The following is a 26789-nucleotide window of genomic DNA, read 5'->3' on the forward strand; positions in this document are numbered from 1 at the left end:
TCTAGCATGTACTATTCATGACAACTATCCACTTTCTCTCAGAAACCAGAGATCTCTTCAAGATAGATAGCTTGAATATATATGAGGCATTTGTAGCTTAACGAAAGCTCATTAATCAATATGGCCTGCAGCTCCCGGAAAGATGCATGGATATGTTGTCAATATCCTAGCTAATACACATAGCGGAACTGATGTATCTCCCAATCCGTCTTGTCAATCAGGTTCAACGAAGATGCTGGCACAGGAAATCCATCAATCTCAACAACATCCGGTGCTTCGCCAAGGGCATCCCGTTTCTTATTCTCCCATATTAGATATAACCGGAGTATCATAGTGATAACAGCTGAACAGGCAAAGCATACAAGCATGCCAGCGAATCCAGACGGGTAACTCGGTGCTTCGTCTGCAAACATTATCTGAGGACCGACGATGTTTCCAGCACAATACGCGACGAATACCTATTCGTACATTTCTTATGATTAGTTAATGTTTGGAAGGGTTAGAACAGTGGTACTGACCACTGCTGTTGTTGTGGCTTTCTTAGTGAACCCAGCTGTATTGCTTGTTATCATCACCATTGTGAGCGGGAAATTAGCTGAAAAGACGATAATGAAACAGTACCCAGCAAAGCGAGCCCAGATTTGTTCGGCAGGGATTTCCCGAATCATAACAGTGCCGATTAGAGCAACAATAGTATTAAGAGCCATCCAGTAAGTTCGAGTGTTCTTGAGGTAGGTGCTGCCGAGGGCCGATAGAACGATAAAGAAAATTTGGTAGGCAGTAGCGATCATTTGAACAAGAAGTGTGTTGAGGCGACTGAAACCGAAACCCTCAACTACGATTGAAGCAAACTAATAGACCGAGTTAGAATAATATCTACCATGGCAAACAAAAGAATTCTTACGGAACCTGCACCGCCGTTTGGAACATTCTGCGTGAACTGAAATAGTGCAAGTAGCCACGTTTTGGGATCGAGAAGAGCCTCAACAACCTGATATCGTTTTACTTGATGGTTTTTGATTCCTGTCAGATTGTCTTGAACCCGCTCAATAGCCTTTACCTGGTCCTCTTGTGACAAGAACCAGGCTGTCAAAGGGCTATCGGGAATTAGGAACCAACAGAGAATCGACCAGGCAAAAGTGATACCACCAAATAATAGGAACAGTGCCTAAAAATATTAGTACCAAGCTATCAAATATCATGTACCACACAAGCAGAAATTTCTCACTTTCCAAGGTGCAATTGAGTTAACATGCCCGATTCCATACCCCAAAAGACCACCAACGAGACCACCGATCACATTGCCCATAAACCAAGCCGCTTGACGAATAGGCTGCTCCGACCTCTTATACCACATGGAAATGATGAGACTCATTGAAGGGGCAATAGCAGATTCAACAAATCCTAGAAAGAAACGGGCAGCCCACAAGCCTGATGCATTCTTTGACAAGACGGTAAGCATGAGAATCGCTGCCCATATACCCCTTAACCGACAATCAGATTAGAATATGCTCAAGGTTCTATGGACATGAATCCGACGTTGAGGATTACCAAAACTTACATGGAGCCAGACATGAAACGGCCTACGGGTAACCGCACAATCAAAACAGCAACAATGCCAGACGCAACGAGATAGCCAAAGTAGAAAATACTACTTGCCCAAGAGTAATCTTGTCCCACCAGATGCAGGTCAGTTCTCAGACCCAGAATGGCACTGTATCCCATTGCTTGTTTATCCAAGTACTGGAAAAGATACGAGAAGAACAAAAGTGGGATGAGGCTATCCAGTCTTAGTTGATACGGTTATTAATGTCAAGAGCAGATAGAAACTTACCACATGTCCACCTTACGAAGTATGCGACGGTCTTCCTGCGGCGAGAGAGGCTCTTGCGATTGGTACTGAACATCTGCTAGAGCACGGAGGGCATCGTCTGCATCCGCAACTGTGACGTCGAGCACATGCTTCGTATCTTTGGGATTTTCCGTGTGCTCATCTGCCATTGTTCCGGAATTCGTGGAAATCGCCATCAAGTTCGTGAATGGAGAATTCGTTAAAGTACGAGTTTTCTTTCTGAAAGTGGCCAGGTATTGCGACTATGTGATCTCAGTTAAATGTTCGACATCACACAGCCGTCTTAGGGATAATTTATACTAAAGGGCTTACCTTTGACTATCGCAGCACAAAGTACATACCCGATGTATTAGCATGCACTTTGTCCTGATACCCCTCGTTATCAGTTAAGAACAAAATAATAAGGTTTCGAATATTTCTCATTGGTGGCGTCTTATCTATTGCTTTACGACGGCATTCACCCGCAAGAGCTAAAATTGCGGGGAAGTGCTCAACTTCGATAAGGTTTGGTTGGGATGGATCATTTACGACGGCATTCCCAGAAATGACTGACCGAAAATGGTGAAGCCTCCAGAAAATCCGTCTGCCAAGTATGTGAGTAAATGCCTCAGTCGTAGGGGCGACCCAGCATCAAATATAAATCTGGCTTGGGCTCAATAGCAGGTGAGTTCTCCAACAGATTCTCACCTTTAGCTCTCTTGATCTAGTGCTTTGATATTGCTTGAAAAGTTTGTTACAAGAACATACACCTAGTATCTAGGATTCTCCATGGCCCCTGCTGCCACAGCTGATTTGGCATCGCCAGCTCCGAAGATTCTTCCGGAACCTTTCAACACCCTGTAATAATTCAATCCGCATGCATTTGGATCTGACTTCCTCTGCTGACACGACACTGAAATAGATCCAACGCACCAATTAATGATTGGCGAGCAGATCTTCGCGATAATGGTTTTGCTGTGATTAAAGGAGCGATACCCCGAGAAAGGGCTCTTGAATACCAACAAAAGGCTCGTCAATGGCTCAAATCATTTGGAAATGACAAGCTCGACTTTGAGAATCCGGAAACTTGGCTCGCAGAGAATCTACCGGTGCAAAGCACCATCAATACTTTCAGTGCATATGCTGTTGCTCATGAAAAGTTCATGTGGGATGCGCGGCTGGAGCCGGGGGTTGTCGACGCTTTTGCTAGAATTTGGGGTACGGATGAGCTCATCGTTAGTTTCGATAGCTTGAACATCACCTTTCCCAACCGAAAAGATGTGCCACGGAAGGGATCCTGGGAGCATGTCGATCAAAGTCCCCTACGTCGCGGTATGCATTGTGTTCAAGGAATCATCAATCTATCCACAGCAGGGCCAGATGACGGAGGCCTGGTAGTATACCCTGGCTCGCACAACTATCTCGAGGAATTCCTCACCACACAAACTGATCCTTCTACATGGGAGTCTAAAGATCTATTTTGGTTCCACGCAGAGCAACTTGCGTGGTTTCAGAAGGAGAAAGGAATACAGCCCCACAAAGTCTGTGCAGATATCGGCGATTTGATTGTATGGGACAGTCGTACTATACATTATGGTGCGGAACCAACTGAAGCGAGCAATACCATTCGCACAGTCATATATGCAGCATACTCTCCGTCCAAGCTGGCGTCAACGGAGACCTTGAAGCGGAAGGCAGAGGTGTTTCGCAACTACGGCGGCACTACTCACTGGCCACACGATAATGTGGTGGTCCGTAAACGTGGAGCTATTTTCCCCAATGGCAACCCCGATCCTAGAGACCGTGAAGTACCTCTGGAGTTGCCAGAAATGACGGATGGACTGTTGAAACTTGCTGGTGTAAAACCATACTGATGTTGATTCCCGTATCTTTGGTGCACTTGTTATCTGCTAGTTAAATGCTATGGAATGTAAACATAGCCAAAAAAAGACCTTTGACTTGAGCATAGAGTAACTTGTTTGTTATAAGCTTTCTTTCTACTTGCCTTTAGCTTCTTTGCTATACAAGTCTAAACTAGGCAGGACAATTTTACCGACGAGAATTTCGAAGTTGCCATTACACGTATTCACAATGAGCTTTTTTCATAAGCGATAACACAAGAATTTGCAGTTATCGGAGCAGAAGGAAAATGAGAGGGTGGCACTCGGCTAAGGTTGTCGAAACCGACTGGGGCTAGGATAAGATGAATGCCGTCGTATACGAATATGACTAGTGGAATTATGGTTCAAGCTATAACTCCATTCTATATTTTGGTTTTGTTTTTGATACCTCATCACATATTCGGTGCATTAGCCGACTTTGACCAGAATAATCCCTTGTAGGTTCTGAAGAATCAGAGAACAAAATATTCGAAGAATATGTCAATATTAAGAAAAATCTCTTCAATGCCATGAGACATCTCCAAGACAATCCGTATCCTGTTTCACTGCAACAAAATGCCCGCTGATGACGAGTTTGGAGCAGAACAGAGGATCAAAAAGCCAACGATGAACATGATCCTGAATTGCTTGAGATCAATGCAAGGTAAACTCTGTTTAATGATTCTTTTTGAGCAACATTGACGGAACTTTTCTCAATAAATAGATTCATGTGAATCTTTAACAGGAATCGCTGAGTATGAAGCCCATGTTATCATAAAATCACACAAATGCTGGAGGATCTCCGATGAAAAGTTATCCGGGATGCCTTCGGCCCTGATACATCCTTCGTGGCCGATATAAAGCCCTATACAAGGCGTGACAAACAAATAGCCTTAGCCCTAAATCTACTAAATTTGGAAGACCCGTGATCAAGGCCCCACATTGTTGTTACCTTATCTCTACCAACATTCCTCAGAATAAGAAAGATAGACATTGACCTCGGTTTCCCCACGATTAGAAGTCCATTAACTAGACTTTTAGTGTCATTTTTTCTTCTCAATGCCGCGTCAACGAACAGCTTGCTTTAAATGCGCCTCTATCAAGACTGCATGTAACCGAGGCAACCCATGTCGTCGGTGCCAACGTAAGTCCTCTCAAAGGAACATTAGGACTTCACATGACTTCAGGAAAATTAAATCATACAGGTTTATCATTAACATGTTCCTACGCAATCAAATTTCAGCGCGTTCCGACAGTCCAGCGCTCTCGAGTCGAGCCGTCACGGAGAGTTCGTCATAAACGATCCAGTCAAGGCTGCGTTAACTGTTTATTGAGGTAATGGTCTTTTGCTGTACTAGCTATTTTGACCAAAAATTGACATTGCGTAGACGGAAAAAGTGTGGTGAAGAATTTCCTATGTGCGACGAGTGTAGTCGACTAGGCTTGACTGGTTGTCGACCGAGACAATTGTTTTCATCGGATCGTATAAGGTCGTCTGATGAGTTCCTACAGGAAGAGTCGGATATTGGGCCTATTGAAAGTCCTACAGATGATGGTGAAACATTTGAGCAACTCAACGTAAACGATTATCTTGTTCAAATCGCTCGTATGCCAGAGGGGAATTTAGCGGGACTAACCCGTCGCGATCATTTAAACGAAAGCAATGCTTTGAAATCGCAGCAAAAAAGCCAAGGCGAAGAACAATCCCAAATGTCCCGATTTACCCAAACCCTTCTACCAGAAACCATAGCCATACTCCCGGAAAGGTTAACGGAATTCGAGCCTACGGAGAGATACCTATTACTCCATTATGCGCAATACGTCTCCCGAGCATTGGTCGTTGTTGATGATGACGCAGAAAATCCCTATTTGACCGAGATTCTGCCAATGGCGTTAGATGTTAAGTCAGTTAGGCACGCAATGCTCGCCTTGACGGCTTGTCATCTGTGCAAACTTTACCCGATGTTTGAGGATACTTTGATACGCCAACATAGCTTGGCTTTGAATCATCTGAAGATAGACTTGGAATCTAAGTATAGGGTGCCTTATGCTTTGACGACATCTCTCCTTCTTTGCCTTTTTGGTGTAAGCAACCTTTTTCCCCCCCCAAATTTGACTAATGTCATAAACTGATGAATGACATGAATAGATCTGCCAAGGGAACTCCCCAAAATGGATTCTTCACCTGTATGGGGCTAAGGCACTCATTGACCTTTATCGGAATGGGACTATCACCGTAACCCCTTCTACTTTTCTCATCGACCTTTACGAGTTCATCTGCTGCAAAACTAGGATTACCTGTAACAACGTTCCTGCAACATTGGATCATTCACCATCTATGACTTGCACCACCCAATATGGAACCAATTCTCCTGTTCATCCACTGTTTGGGCTCGCGGGCAGCCTTTATGATACGTTGAACCTAGTCAGTCAACTGCCGTTAGAACGCCTGCAAATGAGTGATTCTCAATTTAATACAGAGGCTCAGCGGCTCGAAAAAGCCCTTCGAGACTGGAATGTGGTACCAGATCAACCCATCTACCTTGCTAAAACTCGCCTCGTTCGTGAGGCGACAATGGCAGCAGAGGCGATCCGCTGGGCGGTACTTATCAGACTCTATCATGTTATATCCCATCACCAAAATGACTCTGATTATCACCAATCCCGAAAAAATGCCGCCGTACAAAATATCTTGAATTGCGTGTCCAACATCTCTCCAACCTCCCCGGCAAACAACCAGCTTCTCCTGCCTCTTTTCATGGCCGGGCTTTGCGCTACGAAGAAAACAGAACGTCTCCAGATAGAGTACCGACTCACTCTGATGGAAAGTACGCTAGCCCTAGGGAACATCTCGAGCGTTCATAAACTTTTAGACAGTTTCTGGAAACGGAGCCATCATGGAGAAGAGGTAAACTGGGAAGAGCTACTCCGTACTGAGTCTCCTTATGCGTTGCTGTTTTGAGAATTGAGAGAGTTTTCCAGATCCCATCACCACCAAAAACGAAAACTTGCTTCTTCCGGTAGGATTAAGAGACTGTGGCTAGGCTCAGATGATGGCTTTGTCCTTGTGAAACAGAGTGATCAGGGATGACAAGGACTAGACTTCCGGATGGCTTTTGGGCCTTGTTTGAAGAATTTTCGAGGGGAATGGCATACGATTCCATAATGAGATGCAAATTCGAGTTTAACATTGTTAATTCACTGAAACGATGTCTACTTCCATCTATTGTGTCACCAATTAGGGCTTTATGTATCCCGAAAAGGTGTCAGTACTTTCTCAACTTTCCTATATCAACCTCTTCTTTTCTACACCTAGCACATACGACCATAGGGTGTGGAAAACAGGGCTTCCCGTCCGCTCAGCCGTACTTAAGCCACACGCCGGCTGGTTAGTAGTTGACCAGCGAATCCCAGCTGTTGTATGTTTTTGTTTTCATGTGTTTTTGCTTGTTGATTTGCTGATCTTGTATTTCGTTCTGTTGCCGCTTTAATTAGGGACATCTCGCCTGACAAGAATTGTTGATGTGGTATTCGGCTAAACCTTCTCTTCTATAAATAACTTCTTTATTTCCAGCCCCCTATTTTGTCCCCAACAACTAATGATATTTGAATTGTATCTAGATGTCTTGTTGTAGTAACTACTGTCTGGTCAGGATAGGATTGGGCTATACGTTTGCCTAGGTTGCTGTTAGGATTTTCTCAAACAACGAAAGTCAGCAACGCATTAAACGTACCAGCAGAATAGACGATAGGTAAGTCATATTATAGCAAGAGTTGTTGTAATACCATAGGATACAGGCTTACGTACTAAGAAAATCCGTGTCCGTACTGCTTGATTCTCGTCGACTCTGACCTATGTCACTGTGAGCGCGCGGACTAATAAGGGACGTGTAATAATGAATATAACTAAAATCCATAGTCAATACCCCTAAATATTAGACGGTAGTGGTTTGTGAAAACCCACTTGGTAATCAAAATGTCTCCTAACTTAACTACTTAACTGCAGTTAACCTACTTGAATCGTCAGTAAGCCTACTTTCTTGAACACTGGCTAGATTGTTTATATAGTCTAGATACAGACAACTCGACTCCAAAAGCATGCTGCAACCGATCCTCACGCCCGAAAAACTATGGCCGGGTGGCATTCCATCCACCGTGCGGATTCACCAAAATGGCGATATTTCTTATGATGAGATGAGGGAACAATCAAAAGGATGGTGCCAATTTGTGCAGGTATGTCATTCTGCTTAATTCTAATTGATTAGTAGGATAATATCCCCTAACATAAATGATTTTTGCGCAGGAGGAGTGGGTTCCAAAAACCGATCCTATTGAAGAGATTCAACAGCGACGGGCACTCATTGAGAGGTGGGCCAATTCAGATCAGGCCCTACGAGACGTAAGATTTATCAAAATTATCACAACATGAAACTGATTTAACTATGTTCTTCTAGTCTTATCAAGAGCGTGCTCCTTTACGAGACTCACCACTGGATTACCCCTCGCATCTTCTCTCTGGCCAATTTCTCAAACGCTTCTTTTGCTTGGTTCCAGTGGATAAAGAGCATCATCCAGATAACTACACACGGCTTATTAAGCTCCTTATCCTCTTATATATCCATAATGATAAGAATGTCGCCCATCCGTTGACAGCATACGGAGATTGGGAGTCCCCTCATATTCCCTTTATTATGGCCGACTCATCTGCAGTATTAAATATTAGTGATTTATCTTCCCCAGATAATTTGATATCAAACATTTATCTACATTCGGCTGATTTTAACGCTGTTTCTATGACTCAATCGGGTACAGTGATATTCCCCAAGGAACAATCACGGACTGGTTATACAATAATCAATCAGGATAGTTTGAAGCAGGGCCGGGTGGAAGTAATGACATTCAAAGCTAATGGAGAGATATCGCTGCATGCCAGCGTCCTACCCTGATGCTTTGCTGAGATCATGAGCCACCATACTGGCACTGGACGGCCTTTACGTCGATTACTTGATTACAATGATTACCCATTTGCGAACCCAGGCTTCAATAGACCGTGAAGTTCTCCTCTTCCTTTATCGTGATTAAGAATAGTAAACTAATATGAGACAGGTTGAATATGGATGATCCGCTTCTTACAATCGTGGATTCTGCCATGCAGCGAAGACTCCTCAATAATATCCTGGATTTAGCAGATTGGGAGGATGAGCTGCGAATTTTTGGGCCGGGGTACATGGAATTGGAAGCCCAGGGACAAGCGACTGACTATGACTTGGCCAATCTATCGATAGATGTATTGGAAGGTCATGCTCATCATACACGAGAGATGAAGGAGAGACGGAGGATAACCGGGTCATATTTCTGGAAAAAGTGCCGGGAACGGTTACTGGATGTGTGGACTTGGGAGCTGGGGGACACAACATTTGAAGCAAGTCTCCATGTTATATATGTATGAGTAACGACATAGCCTTTGCCGGAGGAGATTGAAAGTGTATACTGATAAATCTGCCACCTTTATTTGTCTCTTATACTCTTTTGAGAGGAATTCGTTTTTCTGGGCATTACTACCCATTCATTTCCATGCCAGAGAGCTACCGCTTGGTGGACCCAAAGACCCGCGAATTTCACGTGGGCAACAATGAAATATATAGATGAGTATAATTAGGATCGTGTCATTTGGCTGAATGCTATTTAGAAGTTACTGGTATTAGAGAAAATCGATATGTGGTGAATACCAGCGAGATTGAAAATCCAACTGGCGTTACCCGGTGTACATAAATCTCGCGTTCTTCCTGAGCATGATCAAAAGGAGATGAAAGACTGGTTTTCCCAATTTCCCAAGGAAAGTCGACGTCATTGGTTATCAGTGTAATCCTGGATAAGCCTTAAGGTGACGTTTGACATGTTCGTGGCATAATTGTTAGGTATTTAGTGGTAGCCCGGGACCTGTGGAATGCTTCAAGAATGTCTACAATTCCAAAGTGGAGTCAACATTCCATTCGCTGTTGGCCGGAACACCAGGCTGGGCATAAATAATAAGATTCTTTATATATATTTTTCCTGGTTGGAAGTAGGTGTTTACTGAAGCTGTCAATTGACAACTCTTTCCTGGTGTCCTTCAACTAATCTTTCACCATCTATCTGGATAAAGATGTCACTTTCAAGACTTGCCTTGGGTACGTTGTTGCTGCATATTGTTAACTGCCAGAATGCTGACTCATTGCCGCAATATGACTTTATTATTGTTGGCGGGGGTACCGCAGGACTTGCTGTTGCGAACAGACTCTCGGAAATACCAGATATCACCGTTGCCGTAATCGAGACGGGAGACTCGGTTTTCAATAACCACAATGTTACTCAAACCACCGGTTATGGGTTGAGCTTCGGAACCGAAATCGACTGGGCTTATGAGACTGAGAACCAAACTTATGCCGGAGGTTCAAAGCAGATTATGCGCGCTGGGAAGGCCATTGGAGGAACGAGCACTATCAATGGCAAGGTCCCCGTTTCGTAAGCAATATGGTGCTTTTGTTGATTTATCTCATAGGTATGACATATACTCGAGCGCAATCTGTACAGATTGATGCTTGGGAATCGGTGGGAAACACGGGCTGGAATTGGAACAACCTCCTTCCATATTATAAGAAATCAGAGGATTTTCAGGTGCCCACTCTGGACCAGATTGATCATGGCGCCGATTACTTTATACGATATCATGGGGAGAATGGCCCAGTCAAGGTGGGCTGGCCGAAAGTGATGACCAATTCTAGCATGCTTCCTGTACTCGACGAAACTCTGTCGGAAGTCGGTGTCCCTTATGACCGTGACGTTAATGATGGCAGCATGGTCGGACTCACATCCCATCCAAACACCATTGACAGAGACGCCAATATGCGCTATGACGCAGCGAGAGCTTACTATTGGCCTTATGAAGATAGGTCAAATCTCAAGATTATCTCAAACACCCAGGCAAACAAGATCATTTGGGCTGAAGGGTCTCAGAGTGAGGCCATTGCGATTGGAGTCGAGGTTACCGGTGACAATGGAACAGAAGTGATCCACGCTTCGAAGGAGGTGATACTCTCAGCTGGTTCTCTGAAGTCCCCTTTACTCCTAGAGCTATCTGGCATTGGAAACCCTGATATACTCAAAAAGTTCGACATCCCCGTTAAGGTCAACATTTCTACTGTGGGTGAAAACTTGCAGGATCAGACAAATAATGGCTTGTCTTACGACGGTAGGGAATTCTGGCTCGGTTCACCAACTTTTTCGGCTCTCCCATCAGTCGACCATATTTACGGCGACAATGTTTCTTCGGTTGCTTCTGCTGTTAACTCGAGTCTCTCTGACTACGCAAAGGCTGTATCCAATTTCTCAAATGGAGCAGTATTGGAGGCTAATGTTCAGGCCGCATTCCAAATTCAGTATGATTTGGTCTTCAAACATCGAGTTCCATATGCAGAGATTGTGTTCCTTCCCATCGCACATTCGTTCACGACTGAATACTGGTCTCTGCTGCCGTTCTCAAGAGGTAGTGTCCACATGGCCTCTTCGGATCCATCTCATCCGCCTTCTATCAACCCGAATTATTTCATGTTCGAGCAGGATCTCAACAGTCAGGCTGATGTAGCTCGGTACATCCGCAAGATATTCAATACAAGCCCCCTAAACAGCCTTGTAGGAGATGAGCTTGCACCGGGGCTGGACCTTGTCCCTGAAGATGGACCAGAGTCCAAATACACTAGCTGGGTCAAGTCAACATGTAAGGATTCCATTCTTCCTACCGGTCCGCAATACTGAATGCTTGATAATTCTGACACCCATCCCCTTCAGATCGATCGAACTTCCACCCTGTCGGTACTGCCAGCATGCTTCCTCGAGAGAAAGGCGGTGTTGTTAACGCTGATCTCAAGGTGTACGGTACGGAAAATGTTCGCGTGGTTGATGCTTCTATCATTCCGTTCCAAGTATGTGGCCACTTGACAAGCACTATATACGCAGTGGCCGAAAAAGCAGCGGATATCATCAAGAAGAAGTACACATAGTTTTCTTCTTTTTTGCTTCACTTTTTCAAGGCGTTCTTGCATATTTTCCTACTGATAGCGTTTCGTTATAGATATAGCATCATATAGTCCATTATATATCCATTATGTTTGAGCATAATACTCGAGCATGAAGCCATCCGTTCTGTTAGTATGTCTTCATTGCTTTGAGCATCACACGCAATAATTTGCGAATATAATATCGAATTCTTGCACCGTTACAGGAATATTTATTCTTTTACTAACGTCTCTTGGACAAAACTATGTTCCCAAAATAACCAAAAATTTGATTACATCGTAAACTAAATAGACCCGGATGAAACCCTCATCAGTACAACTAGTGAAAGGGTCTGGAGACTAGCATCAGTGTCTACTGGATGACTACATATCCTTCTCCACTAATACTATATCTAGGTATTAATCACCATGAGATTCTGAACCTCATGGAAAAGTCCCCTTGTCCGGCCCGAAATACCCCCTAGCAGGAATAGGGAAAATTCCAGTACCGCTACCATCCACGCCTGCGGAACTCACCTTGTTCCCCCACCACGACAACGTCTTTGGATGATATTCGACCGCAAAAAACATAACCAGCGCACATATAGCCACTCCAGCGGTTAGTGCAGCCGATAATACATAGTTGTACTTTTCCCACCATGCTAGTCGATGTCGTGGGAGCCAATACATGAATACAAAAGATAGGATTAGACCTGGTGTTTTGTAGGATAAGTTCGATGGGGCCCAGTGCTGGATTCCTTGGATGATAAGAATGGGGTTCAACCACAGCAAGGACGCAATGAAACGGAAGAGCGTTCGGTCCAAGGTCTCAAAGGTGTTGGGTCGGACTTTTGTGCGAATGCTTTCACGTAGTCGCGGGAGATATCGAGGGCCGTAGCCCTGGCCGACGAGGAAGATGAGGGCGATGGCAAATCCGATGAGGAAGCACCACTTGAATAGTGGATAGAGAGAGTTGAACATGCGATCTGATCCGAGCAAACCCCACTGTAGCAAACATATGAGCATTCGTATCGCTATCATGGTTCAGGGGCTTACCATCAAACTACTCGTGTACAAAGGATATCCATCCCCGGCACACGTAAAATGACTAGGCTGGTCCGACGTACATAGACCCGGAACATTGTTCAGCACAAAATCCTGCGTGCCCACAGCCACAAAACAGGTGATGATAATCGTGCCAATCTGGCTTCGAAATACAGCTCGGGGCGCAATTTTGCAGTAATGGGCCATCTTTTGGTCTTGCACGTAATTGTCACCGTATCCGGCCAGAGCCCAGGAGCCGAGGGACTGCGCGAACATGAACGCGTTAGGATTCTGCGGTAAGACGAAGCCAGTGATAATCTGGATTAGAGATCCTAGCCCCAGATTCGTGCCGGTGGTAGCGGACAGAAATGATAGGGGTACCGCAAAGACGAGGTTGATACCGATCATCAAAAAAGTCACCCAGACAGGAGTGCTGAGGGGATAGATCTGTAAGAAAACGATGGAAACGACGAGGGCCGCTAGGAGGATTAGAATGAACCACCAATCCGGGACTTCTTTGTATTTCGACATGAGCCGACTGTGCACGTCCATGGCTCCTTCGTAATTCCCCTTACCATGTCGTAAACCCTGGTAGAAATCAATATACGCTTTCTTCATGGTCTTCCACTGGTTTCCCATGATGTACAAAAAGTACACCGGGTAAAAGGCGAAATTGGCGCCAACGGTCAAGATGTATCCAGCGGTGTAAAACGGAGGAGAATATTCCTGATATAGAGTCTCATTGAAATTGTTATCAATCACCACCTTGGACACATTGTAGCTTGTTGCGTCGTTTGCGAATGTCGATGATGAGTTGATGGGTAAGTATGCAGTGTTGTACATGTTGGAATAGTACATGCCGAGAATGATAAAAGCGCCCAACACGCTACCACAATACATTGTGATGGTACTGAAGAACGGCTGGGCGAGTGCGGCATAAGATGAGGTTGCCACGTTCCAATCAAAGGTGGTGATGGGATTGAAAAGCCCGAGTCCAGTAACTGACCCCGTGATGATTGCTAACGTGACGTTTTGAGGCGAGATCCACGTCATCCAGTTGAAGGTGGACAACGCAGTAAACAGATACCCTGGTAACCAGTAATATACTATCATGCAAAGCGTCACAATATAGAAGAACCGGTAACGAGATATTGTCCACCCGTAAACGTTCTCCCTGGGTTCTGTTTTGGTCAGGGCGCGATTCATAGCAATAGTTGGCAGGATAGTAGGCCACAATGCCTTGACAGGGTATACACTAAATCGCCTCAGGTAGCCGGCAAAGCCCATGCCCATGAGTTGCACGAACAATGTCAACATCAATTGATATCCAAACGTGATGAACTTTTCGTTGTAGAATAGAGGTGATTTTTGGACCAGAATCATTGAATAACTGTTTGTGGTATAGATGGCAATATTGAAAGTGATGGTAGCAAACATTTGCTCTTTGAAAGTCCAAGGCCCGGGATTCAAAGAGTGACGAATGCCCATAACTGTGATTCCCCAGTCGGGAAGAACGGCTTCAAGAAATTTTGCGCAGGGAAATAACAGGATCTGGATTACAGAACCGGACAGTCCTTAGACATAAATTAGCATGAGTTACACAATAGTAAGCAATATGCACTAACCAATTGAAGGGAATCTGCTGTTGAAGAAGGTCGACATAAAAGTCCCAATGACCGCCCACCCAATACCCAAAAAGTAGGCTCGTATAGTCTCAATGGGAACGTCCGGATTATCGACCAGTTCGGCAACAGCACGGACACCAGGATACGGCGACGAATATCGCATCATAGTGGCATCTATTCTCAAATCGCGATCGTAAAACTCGCCATACAATTTGGGTCCCTCCAACAACCGCTTCATTCGCTCACGCATATCAGAAGGGAAATTCCAGTCATCGGCATGGAATTCCAGTGATTCGTGAACAATCGCTATGGCTTCCTCTTCGCCCATTGAGTTGATGATTCCGAGAATGTATTCACTCTCGCCATTAGGCGCCAGCTCTTCGAGTAATTCATGTGGGATTTGGTCACCGATGCGCTCAGCTGCAACATGTGGCTGGATCTTCTTTTCGGGATCAGATTCGAAGGCGCTTGGGGCAATATCGATATCCATCATGTCAGACTCGGAGCTTCTCGTGTGGCACTGAAGTTATTTTTTTTTTATTTATTTTTTTTTTAATGGTTAATTGTTGATCTCCCTTAAGAACTCGTATTTATGCAGGGGATGAAGGGCTGATAAGCAATACCAAAATGCGGGGAAATGTACTGTTGTAACGGTAGCTTTCTTGCATGATGTCTTGTGATCAAGTGGTATCTCTGGCATGAGCCCTGCCTACATTGCCACTTTATTTAGTCTGTATGTTTCTTTGTGTGCTAGTGGCCAATCGCTGTCTTGCCCTCCGTTGGAGTTGCAGGATCCAAGGAACTTGTGTATCGAAGGCTAAATTCAAAAAGTTCTACTGAGTTATCGAGGCCTGTTCTTATGTTACTAGGATCTTAAACTTTAAATATCCTAGGTAAGTGAGGGAGGAATTTTCGTTATGCGTATAGCACTCTTGTGTAGCCACCCGGAAATACGTGATATTGGACCAACGCAAGGAGGAAGGACTCACAAGCACTCTTATCTGCAGATTAGCAAAGACACGTTAGATGATTTGTATTTGCTGGATCAAAAGTCTACGAAGACCCCATGAATCTGGAACGAGCTCGAGCTGCAACGTGGAATACTCTTAGTTCTTGTCATTAGGTGCATCTTCCCACTCGGTAGATAGAGCATGCCAACATTGAGACCTGTGATGTTGTTACATGATAACAGTCTCGTTGTCCAATAGACAAGCAATTCACTTTCGTAAGTCCGGAATATCGGGCTTATCAAGGAAGGTCTATAAGATAACAGAGTTAGAGTCTAGTTGGTTTTGCATTCGCGTCGTTGCCCGAAGAGGAGATGATCGTAGCTAGGAGAACGTGTAACCCCGCACCTGGAAATCATACTATCCGACTAGACAGAACTTAGTGACCTCTTCTCTGTGATACTAGCACCGGAACGAATTGAGCAACGTTGAATTGCTATTGGCACCATATATACACATGTGTAGCGTCCATTACAATCGTGTTGTAGTCCAGGTCCAGGATACTGAGGCAGACAAAAATCTTCCATTTGATATTTGCCAGGTCGGTAGGGCTGAGAGTGAATTGCGCAGTCTAGTCGTTTCTCAAATGGAGATCGGCATTGCTTCATAACTGGTGCATGATTCAGGTGTCTTCTGGGGGCGGCGGCGTGTAGAAAACTTCACCCCCAATCAGGAAGCGGCGAGAATTGAGAAAGTGAGAGGCAGAGCGATCACAGCTATATTCGCAGTTTTTTTATAGCTTTATTGTTTTTCAACCTAATTTTGGATCCTTTAGAGTTTGCAGGCTACTTTTTGTAGAGGCATGAGACTGTGTATCATAGCTAGGAAAAGTGTTCTTCATGGACGGATGAGGAACTTTTTGACTTAGAATACTTCACAGCTCAATATTCGTCTTTTCCATGGCCATATCTGTAGCTAAATAGTTATAATAGGGAAAGACTAGAATAGAATTTTAAAGTTTGTTCATTAGTCGCTTTTTGGGGGTTTGTAAACATAGTTACATGTCAGTCTAGCATAACTCGTCTATCCTGATCATTCTCTAGGTACATATCATTCGCTCTCGGTTTCAATGTTCTCGCGGCTTGACAATGTAAGGTACGACATATCCCTCATCCCTGACTGCAATGCACACAGAATCTATTGACCCATTTCATACGTATCTTTATCGACCACTCTTTTCCACGCGGCAGATCAACTCATACGTGGCCCCTCCAAGCCATGCATCTGCATACCAATATCTATAGTCAAAGATAGTATTTGAAAAATGAATTCCCAACTGATATCGAATTCGATTTGCGCGGCTCGAGTCGTTTGGATTCCAGAGCAGTAAGCGATGCGGTTCTGGAAGTGGCTCAATACAACTCAATCGACCTATCGCTTTCAAAAAAGCCAAATATGTTGGGTAGTCATTCCAGATATTGAGTTGGTTATCGTCCGTTAAATTGTGTCCCGCTAGTCCCCTAATGTAAGGTCGAATAGTGTCAAGCTGGTTATCATATTGACGCTCAGCAGCACCCCACCATCTCACAGATCGTAGCAGATTCGCGTTTTCCTGCCCGATACCAATGAGAAAAACTGGGAGAGCATCGATATGAGAAAACACAAACTCATTTTTCCCGTAAAAGACACCTCGCGCCTCTTCATAAATTCCACGGCTCGCAATCAAGAGAGCCAATGGGTTGTGATCTGTGTTATGCTGAGAGTAAACTTTCCCCTTTCGAACGCTTGGGTAGTCTTCCTCCGTCGAAGAAAATTGGATTGTGGGATAGCACAAGGCCATATCGTATACCATCAACCGCAGTTCTGTTTTCATTTCATGTATCTTGGTTAGCCTAGACAGAGTCAAGATTGGGTAGCCATAACAATTCAGTGTCATACTGACCTGGTGGGAGGCGGAGAAATGGAAACGACCCTTCTGGTTTAAAGACCTTAACCGCTTCCTCATCGAATGGAAGCACCCATTCGCTAACATTGCTGAGGTCTATACTCTCCTCGTCGGTATCCTTGTTACTACCCAAGACGTCTCTCTGTGGGACTTGAGAGAATCTTCCCCAATGCGAGAAAGCAATGACATGATGGGTGAACTTTTGTCTAGTAGCAATAATCTCCCGACAATGACGAGATGGACATTGATACTCGCTATGGTCATCGTCAGGGTAGAGGATCTTCTGAATTTCCAGCACGTCATGAACACCATCGGCTGGAATGCGCCAGTTCCCAACATACTGACTCAGATGGTTGCGCAAGCCAGTTTTGTGACCGTAGCCTTTGCCGCAGAAGCGACAGACCTGCAGCTCCCAAGGCATATTACTTGTCTGGTGTCGTTCAGAGGGAAGAAAAAATGGAAGTCTGTTCCTTTTCCTGGTCCTGTTCGATTGTTCGATGGAGAGCAATGAAGTGGTGAAGTGTCTGCCAGTCTTCTTATATGAAGACCTGATGAAAATAAAAGAGAGGTGATATTAGGAAGAAGTCCTTCTTCTTTCAGTCAGTCGACTCTGTTTGTTTGTTTGTTGCCCGGCATTGCCCGCCAACGCCTCAGGCCCCAACACCACAAACCCTAAACCCCAGGTTCTACTACTTGGACCGGGCGACTCTTCACTTTGTTTGTGTTCATTCAAAAATGGCTCTTCCAATCAGTCCACTTAGCCTTCATATCGTTCAGGTGTGGTTTTGTCATAGCTGATCGTAACCTGACACCACAGTCATTATGTCTACAGCCATTCATTCAAATATTTGATAGAGGAGATTTTCAAATTTGAGTGGAGGACAAGATATTATACAGGGATATCACCGATATTCTGGAAAAAATGCAAATATGAAATCATTGGTGTCAACTTAAACGTGTCTGTTCAAGATGTTGACGATATATCAGAAGCATGGGCATCATAATCCCTTGCAAGCTCTGTCAACGCTTCTTCCAGGTGCGAAAACATCGTATAATGCGTGTCGTTCTCATATTCGGTCAAAACACCATGAGGTAGCCTCTGAGCCAGATACTTTATCGCCGCTATGGGCGAATTTCCATCTTTAGACCCATGCCAGATCCGTACAGGATCAAAGTCGACGTCCTCGAACTTGAATCCCCAGTCTGGAGATGACAGTAAATCGGCTTCCAGGACAGTTGCGCTAGCGCCTTGTACAAATGGTTCGTTTATCAAAACGTCCAGTAAGTATTTTCTGCGCTCTGCAGGGGTCTTTTTCGGATTTGCAATAGAGGTGTCATTCTCGATAGACGCTGCGCTTTCTTGCTCCTTCTCCTTCTTTTTCTTATCTTGTGCTTCTAACCATGCATCAACTCGCCTCACGATTGGGCCTGAGGTAGCTACTGCTCGAAATCCACGAACCAGCACATTGAGCAGTAATCCAAGCCCATATGGCCAGTATACAGCCAGAGCACGCATCATCCTCCGCATCAGCGACATATGATGCGTTCCAGCCGCCCAGGGTCCTCCACTCGCAAACAAGCCAACACCAGCAACCATATCCTTCGGCAATGCATGAGCACAAGCAAGCGCAAAAGGTCCACCACCAGAAAGGCCCATGACCGCAAATCGATCCAGACCCATGCCTGTCGCAAAGTCGCGAACGTCATTAGGCCAATCCACAATCTTACGGCCTGGCTGGGGCGTGGACAGACCGAATCCTGGCCTGTCTAGCGCTAGAATCCTTATGCCACAGCGTCGAGCCATGTCATCTGCAGGTTCTGCTTCGATGCGTGATGATGGAAAGCCATGAAAATAGAGTAATGGCCTGCCATTTGGGTTGCCGTACTCGGCAAACCCTAACACGCGGCCATCGTGTAGTTGAAATGTTTGAGAATGAGGATTTGCAAAAGCGGTGTGAACTGTATGATTATGCGCATTACTTGCTCTCGCGACACGCCTCAGAGTAGGCTGTATTGACATTTTTTGAGGAAAATAGAGCTCGAAGGCTCAGATACGAACAGCGTAAAATGATGATCCTGAGTCACTGAGCTAGAAGGAGGGCCTTCGAAACAAATGAGGGCTGATAAAATTCAGTAATTACAATGTAGGAAAATAAATATATGATGAAAAACTGAATTTGAAGTCGTAGGACGCTGAATACGAAGCCGTCAAATGACAGGGACATTTAGTGCTTACTTTTGCAGGCCAATCACAGCCGAGTATGCGCTTGAACTATTAGTCTTTCTTCCATTACAAGCATGGTTTTCCGACCGCTATGGCCGTGTAAAAAGTCTTTATAATAGAATTTTGTTGTCAATTGCAGGTACCGCTGATCAGACCGCTGCCCAGAACGAAACATCTTTTAATATCGGTCGCTTTCTTGTCGGCGCCTCTGCGACTTGGTTCGTCTCTGCTATAGTCCTCATTACGGAGATTCCGTATCCTCCGCATCGAAAGACCTGTACTGCTCTATACAATTATCAATTTTGTGAGTATCATTCACGCAAGAAACGACCTTTTATTTTTAACATGCCGACGCTGATACGGGGAGCATCATCGTGGCTTGGGTTGAAACGGGGTACAAGCCATGACCGGCTCATGAGCATGGAGATTTCCATCTCTGCTTTAGGTTGTCATTCCATTGTTGACTACCGTTTACATTGGCCTTTTCAGAGTCACCCCTTTGGCTCATATCGCAAGATCAGTTTGAAGAAGCCCGTGATGTGATTGCAAAATATCGCGCCAGTGGAGATATAAACCATCCGCTCGTTGAGTTTGAAATGTCATACATCAGAGACTTCTTCATACTTGAACGAAATACTATTGATACAACCAGCTACTGTGATATGATTAGTTCAAAGGCCAATTGTTATCGGCTATTCATTACAAATCTGTCGGCGTCTTTGGGCAATGGGTTGAAAACTAAGTATCAGAAGACATTGGTTATTTTCTGACAAGGACTAGCAGATTTAGTGGCTCGATATTTTCACTGCAGCGGTGTCATTTCTTACTATGTTGCACTTATCCTCGAGGCTGTTGGTATAGCTTCTGTCCCCCAACAAACTTTGCTCAATGGGTTCCTCAATGTGTGGAATATCATCCATCATGGCAGTCGACGCCGTCTTCATGGTCGATTGAGTCGATTGGCGAAAATTATTTCTCACCTCTCCCGTGATAATGCTCATCAGCCAAATTTGCGGAGACACAACAGCGGTGGGATCTGCGGTGAGCGGGAATGGGGATAGGTGCAGTTTCGGACCCAGAAACAAAACACTGATTATTGGAAACGGGATATTCCTTTTCTCTTCATCTTCTTTGGTGGGTATGACATTGCATTAATGCTTCTTGTTATGGCGTACACGATGGAAACCTGGCCATGTTCTTACGGCGCCCGTGGTGTGGCCCTATGTCTCTTCTCGACTTCAGCTGCAAGGTTGCAATCGATATTTTGATCCAATTGCACTTGCCGCCATTCAATGAAGATAGTATATTGAGTTTGTCCCTGCTCTGGTCTTGGTTATACCGACCGTTTACTTCTTCTACCCTGAGTCAAGAGGCCATACACCTGACGAGATGAGAATTGTGTTCAAGGACGAGGAAGACAATGTCGCAGGAAAAGAAGCCGAGTCGGACCAACCTACATTCAACCATAACGAAGAGTGGAGATGTAATTGCTGCCTATCGTGCAGCAAGCAAGCGGGAGATTGGCTTATCAACCTGAGGGTAGCATGTATCTATAATACCTAGCTTTCTAGTGATCAATATTGACATAAGGATAGTTCTCATTTATTAGCTTGGATAGTAATCATCAACTTTTGCGGGTTACAATAACCACGTTATATAGGGATCAAAATCCTCAGGAGGATTCATATATCAGGGTGATAATTACAGCGACAGATCAAGATACAATATACAATATGACCAAAAATCGAGAAAAAGGTCTTCGATCGATCGTTTGAAATTGAAAGAGGACGAGGAGAAGTATCCTATGTCCAGGCCAAGGACACATCGGACATCGGTAGTCATAAAATTGAGAAGTGAACTTAATGCATGAAACTATACAAAGGTGCTATAGGCAATTATAGAAACAAATTGAGTTTTTCCGGCACTAAAACTCTCAAAAATTCGCTAGCTGTTTAGCACAACTTTTCTAACGCTTTACAGTCAAAATCAAGCCGGGTCCGAGTCCGTGACCGTCCACCGAGGCAATCTCCCGTGATGATCTGATACTAAGCAGCTAAATGCATGGTATAGTTGTGCTTATATTATTATCAAATGCTAAGTTAACTCATAAGCCGTTATGCTTACCAACAGGTTCAGTCCCACTAGGAAAACCCGTCAACAGAAGGTTAGTCTAATAGCGGCCGAGCAGGTAAATGGTACTGCAACCGTTTTTTAATGCGCTAGAGCTCGATCATCATATGCCATGTGTCGAATAGCCGAAGTGATCCGATCCGTACTCCTCAGACTCATAATTGACTTGTCAGTGCGGCCGTAGCTTAAAGCCCATAAGCCTCTTCGATCTGAGAACAATCAGAAGACTACGTCCCATTAGGCAAGCACACAAGGATTCTCCGGAGTACCCCACGGTAGCAATGCGGATTGCGGGGATTTGAAAACCTTGAAATTCTGCACGATTATTCATTGATTCGCGATGCCGAGACTTTCAGATTAAAAATTCCCCTTACTAAAGCCTGTCATAGTCTCATTTTTCATCCTATTCGGGAACCTGCGTCCGGCACTAAATTTAACCGTCAGCTTCGGGTTTGCGAGCCAGTCACAGCGACGGAATGATTTTATAATTTCCGTGCTCTGGTTTGAAACGGACTCTGGAGTGCGTGGTTCTCGGCTTTTGACTTGCATTGATGTGCAAGGCGAAGTTGCCCTGATGATCTCTCGCCGGCCACACCAATCAAGTGTGCACAAGGGTGGCGAGATGGGCAATAACTTGCGGAGAGGTATGCTCACCGGAGATTTGTATTCAGAAAGGTGATTGTAATTATACAAGAAAATGCCGGCAGTAGTATGTCTATAAAGAGTGCGAAAAACCTCACCGTGGACTACTCCCAGCTCATCATCTCATCACCCTCGTCTACCCTTCCTATCTCGAAATTTGTCTGTCTATCATGACTATTTCTCGCCTCTCCTCGGTGCTTTGCGCACTGGCTCTAGGCCAATCTGTACTGGCAGCTCCCCAATTGTCTCGCCGTGCTACAACTAGCTTGGACGCTTGGCTTGCCACCGAGACTACCGTCTCTCTTAATGGAATCTTGAACAACATCGGAGCCAGCGGTGCTTATGCTCAGAGCGCAAGCGCTGGTATCGTTATCGCCAGTCCCAGTACAAGCAGCCCGGACTGTAAGTTTATTATCTATCTTGACTCGAGTAGCGGCTTCTGACGGCTTAGATTACTACACCTGGACCAGAGACTCCGCTCTCACTTTGAAGGTTCTGATCGATCTCTTCCGTAATGGGGACCTCGCTCTGCAGACTATCATCGAGGAGTACGTCAATGCACAGGCGCACCTGCAGACCGTCTCCAATCCCTCTGGCGACCTCTCAAATGGTGCTGGTCTCGCTGAGCCAAAGTTCAACGTTGACACGACCGCCTTCACTGGCTCTTGGGGACGTCCGCAACGCGACGGACCTGCGCTCCGTGCTATTGCTTTGATCGACTTTGGTAATTGGTTGCTTGTATGTTCTTCTCGACATGAAAGACGGCTATGTCATCATGCCCCTGGAAATAGTAGACGTCACTAACCCCTGTAGGACAACGGATACTCTAGCTATGCTGTTAGCAACATCTGGCCCATTGTGCGCAACGATCTGTCCTACGTTTCCCAGTACTGGAGTCAGAGCGGTTTTGGTACGTCTTTCMCCAGCCAATATACGGATTATTGCTAAATGTTTTATCTTAGATCTCTGGGAAGAAGTCAACAGCATGTCCTTCTTCACCGTCGCCAACCAGCACCGTGCTCTCGTCGAGGGAAGCACCTTTGCTGGCCGAGTTGGCGCATCCTGCTCGTGGTGTGACTCTCAAGCTCCCCAGATTCTCTGCTACTTGCAGACCTTTTGGACCGGATCTTACATCAACGCCAACACTGGCGGTGGTCGTTCCGGCAAGGATGCCAACACTGTCTTGGCTAGTATCAACACGTTTGATCCCCAGGCCACCTGTGACGATGTCACTTTCCAGCCTTGCTCACCTCGCGCACTCGCCAACCACAAAGTCTACACTGACTCGTTCCGCTCTGTCTATTCCCTTGACTCTGGCATCGCTGAGGGCGTTGCTGTCGCTGTGGGACGTTACCCTGAGGACTCATATTATAATGGTAATCCGTGGTTCTTGACCACTCTCGCTGCTGCTGAACAATTGTACGATGCCATTTATCAATGGAACAAGATCGGCTCCATCACCATCACCAGTACCTCTCTGGCTTTCTTCAAGGATGTCTACAGCTCTGCCGCTGTTGGTACCTACGCCTCTGGTAGCACTGCCTTCACAGCGATCATCAGCGCCGTCAAGACCTATGCCGACGGATATGTCAGCATTGTACAGACTCATGCCTTGACCAACGGTTCTCTCTCCGAGCAGTTCGACAAGTCAGCCGGTACCGAGCTCTCCGCTCGTGACCTCACATGGTCGTATGCCGCTTTGCTCACTGCCAACAATCGTCGTAACGGTATCGTGCCTCCTTCCTGGGGCGCTGCTTCTGCCAACTCGGTTCCCAGCTCTTGCTCAACTGGCTCTGCCACTGGCACCTACAGCACTCCTACCGGAACCTCTTGGCCCAGCACCCTAACCAGCGGCACAGCAGGTACCACCACCACTTCTGCCACTACCACTACCTCCGTCTCAAAAACCACTACTACCACCACCAGCGCTACCTCTTGCACAACCCCGACCTCCGTAGCCGTCACCTTTGACGAAATCGCAACAACCACCTACGGCGAAAACGTGTACATTTCCGGCTCAATTTCCCAGCTCGGTAGCTGGGATACCAGCAAGGCCATTGCACTCAGCGCTAGTGAATATACTTCCAGCGACAACCTCTGGTTCGTGACTATCAGCCTGCCCGCTGGAACAACCTTCCAGTACAAGTATATTCGCAAGGAGTCAAGTGGGTCGATTGTTTGGGAGAGTGATCCTAACCGCTCGTATACTGTGCCGTCCGGTTGTGGTGTTAGCACTGCTACTGAGAGCGATACTTGGCGATAGATGATTACTGAGTTGGATATGAATAATGGGGTTACGAAACTCGTACGATGGAAAAAAAATTGGATTACAAGCTAGTCATATAATTCGTTTCTATATGATTGACATTGGTTCAATCAAAGTATATGTATTCTGACAGAATGATTTTGCACTTCAACCTAAATATGATAACATGTAAAGGAGCTTCTGACTGCCGCAAGCGTAAAAGCTTTTCACTTCCGATGAATCAGAAAAACTATTCTCGAATCCTCGAAAAGTCGACCATATATGCGTGCACGCAATTAGGGCTAATCACGGAACGGCGGAAAGTGAGGTTCCGTCTATTAACGACGAGCAACGTGGTCGGCTATCTGAGACCTTTCATCCGATTTCAATGCATCGTGGAAATAGTATATTCAGAAACGAAAATAAAATTGCCTTTGTAATCAGGTTACTATCTACATTGCTTTTCCCGAGAAGTCCCAGTCTGCGATTAGGGGTAGCTAGTTAATGAGGGAACAACATTATCCGTTTATTCAGCGGGTTCTCACCTTCCGTATACCCACGTCTAGCATGACATCAGTAATTATGAGAGACAGACTTTTCGTAATAATTTGAGCAAGTAGTATGGTTCCATAGAGATATAAGAAGTGAAGAATACCGTCGACTTTGTATTTACTTCTAGATTGAACCGACATTGAATCAATCACCCATATCCCAACCTCCTCCAACGACTATACCAGAAACATACAATCATGACTTCCAGCTTCGAAACAAGCATCCAAACCGCTATCAGCAACGGCGGCCTTGCCGGCGCCTCTGTCATGGCAGCAACCAAATCTCAAGGTCTCGTGTACTCCAAATCCTTCGGCCACCGCTCCCTCGATAAAGGGACAAAATCCGAAAAACTCCAAGTCGACGACATAATGACGTTAGCCAGCGCATCAAAACTGATAACTTCTATTGCTGCATTACAAGTTGTTGAAAGCGGGCTTGTGGGTATTGATGATGATTTGGGCGTTGTACTGCCCGAGTTGGGTGCATTGAAAGTTCTGAAGGAGGTTGACGGGGAGGTTAGACTTGAGGAACGCACGGAGAAAATTACGCTTCGGTATGTAACTGTCAAGACTTCGTTCACAGGAGAATCAAATTGAGCTGTAGCTGATGCTGATACAGACAACTCCTCTCTCACTCCTCCGGCCTAACGTATGGCTTCGCATCCCCCCTCGTGCAAAAATACAACATTTCCCAAGGCCTCCCACCCTTCCAACCTTTCAAAACAGTCACAAAATCCTTCTCAGAACCTCTTGTCGCTCAACCAGGCACAATCTGGGAATACGGTTCCGGGATGGAATGGGCCGGACGCCTCATCACTCATCTAACGGGACAATCACTCGAGCAATACACCCAACAAAACATCGCCTCCCCTCTCGGTATACGGGATTTGACATACTTCCCTCACAAAAACCCCGAAATTGACACTGCGAAATTGGTACCGATGACCCGTCGAGATCCTTCTACCCCAAATGGCCATGGAGGAAAACTCATCCCCGACACAGCGCCACATATTCTATCCGAAGCAACCGAAGAAATGGGCGGAGTAGGCCTCTACACATCCATGGCCTCATACATCAAAATCCTGCACAGCCTGCTTGTTAATGATGGCAAACTTCTCAGGGGCGAGACGGTAGACACGTTCTTGTTTGAGCCTCAGCTCTCGGCTTCGTCGCGCGAATCTCTGCAGGGGTTGTTCAGTCATATTGAGCCCGGACAAGAGAGTGGTGCGCCGCCGTATGTAGGTACGTTTGCGCAGGTCAGGTATGATTATAGTCTGGGCGGATTGTTGAGTTTGGAGGATGTGGATTCGGCGGGTTTGAGGTGGAGGAGGAAAGGGTATTTGTGTTGGAGTGGACTGCCGAACATTTTTTGGGTATGCCCCCTCTTGAACATCCTGATTATGAAATATGAGAGAATTGACTCTGTTCACCAGTTCATTGATCGTCAAGCTGGATTATGTGGTGTTTTTGGGACGCAGGTGTTACCGAATGCGGATGAGCAGGTTCGGGAGGTGATTGTTGGGTTTGAGAAGGCGATGTATAAGGACTTTGCTTAAGTGTGTTGATTTGATTCGAGTGAATGTTGTATCATAAACTACTACTGCTATTCTTTGGAAGTTGTTATTGAATCTGACCTGAGGTTCAATTGTTGATGGGTAAACATTTCCCAAATATATACCCTAAAAAATTGGT

The 26789-nt window shown here is 45.4% G+C and overlaps 7 protein-coding genes across 7 annotated transcripts; 4 read left to right on the forward strand and 3 right to left on the reverse strand.

Moving 5' to 3' along the window:
• Window positions 1-170: 170 nt before the first annotated feature.
• On the reverse strand, window positions 171-2001 carry BHQ10_006603 (uncharacterized protein; the record flags this gene model as incomplete). The annotated part of the gene is made up of 6 exons (XM_040879208.1): window positions 171-458; window positions 519-851; window positions 905-1168; window positions 1229-1484; window positions 1562-1780; window positions 1835-2001. 6 exons carry the CDS (start codon window positions 1999-2001, stop codon window positions 171-173), a joined length of 1527 nt encoding a protein of 508 aa, XP_040735107.1.
• Window positions 2002-2410: 409 nt separating this feature from the next.
• Window positions 2411-3705, forward strand: BHQ10_006604 (uncharacterized protein; the record flags this gene model as incomplete). Its single annotated transcript, XM_040879209.1, has 3 exons — window positions 2411-2446; window positions 2606-2691; window positions 2754-3705. The coding sequence occupies 3 exons, from the start codon at window positions 2411-2413 to the stop codon at window positions 3703-3705; spliced, it is 1074 nt and encodes a 357-aa protein (XP_040735108.1).
• Window positions 3706-9856: 6151 nt separating this feature from the next.
• Window positions 9857-11750, forward strand: BHQ10_006605 (uncharacterized protein; the record flags this gene model as incomplete). The annotated part of the gene is made up of 3 exons (XM_040879210.1): window positions 9857-10215; window positions 10476-11467; window positions 11539-11750. 3 exons carry the CDS (start codon window positions 9857-9859, stop codon window positions 11748-11750), a joined length of 1563 nt encoding a protein of 520 aa, XP_040735109.1.
• A 438-nt stretch (window positions 11751-12188) lies between these two features.
• On the reverse strand, window positions 12189-14906 carry BHQ10_006606 (uncharacterized protein; the record flags this gene model as incomplete). Its single annotated transcript, XM_040879211.1, has 3 exons — window positions 12189-12749; window positions 12801-14362; window positions 14414-14906. The coding sequence occupies 3 exons, from the start codon at window positions 14904-14906 to the stop codon at window positions 12189-12191; spliced, it is 2616 nt and encodes an 871-aa protein (XP_040735110.1).
• A 3363-nt stretch (window positions 14907-18269) lies between these two features.
• On the reverse strand, window positions 18270-19325 carry BHQ10_006607 (uncharacterized protein; the record flags this gene model as incomplete). The annotated part of the gene is made up of 1 exon (XM_040879212.1): window positions 18270-19325. The coding sequence occupies one exon, from the start codon at window positions 19323-19325 to the stop codon at window positions 18270-18272; it is 1056 nt and encodes a 351-aa protein (XP_040735111.1).
• Window positions 19326-22471: 3146 nt separating this feature from the next.
• BHQ10_006608 (uncharacterized protein) lies at window positions 22472-24564 on the forward strand (the record flags this gene model as incomplete). The annotated part of the gene is made up of 4 exons (XM_040879213.1): window positions 22472-22703; window positions 22753-23039; window positions 23115-23211; window positions 23264-24564. The coding sequence occupies 4 exons, from the start codon at window positions 22472-22474 to the stop codon at window positions 24562-24564; spliced, it is 1917 nt and encodes a 638-aa protein (XP_040735112.1).
• Window positions 24565-25295: 731 nt separating this feature from the next.
• Window positions 25296-26653, forward strand: BHQ10_006609 (uncharacterized protein; the record flags this gene model as incomplete). The annotated part of the gene is made up of 2 exons (XM_040879214.1): window positions 25296-25651; window positions 25717-26653. 2 exons carry the CDS (start codon window positions 25296-25298, stop codon window positions 26651-26653), a joined length of 1293 nt encoding a protein of 430 aa, XP_040735113.1.
• Window positions 26654-26789: the final 136 nt, after the last annotated feature.

Source organism: Talaromyces amestolkiae (genome assembly GCF_001896365.1).
Source record: "Talaromyces amestolkiae strain CIB chromosome Unknown scaffold12.1, whole genome shotgun sequence".
Classification (NCBI taxonomy): Eukaryota; Fungi; Ascomycota; class Eurotiomycetes; order Eurotiales; family Trichocomaceae; genus Talaromyces; species Talaromyces amestolkiae.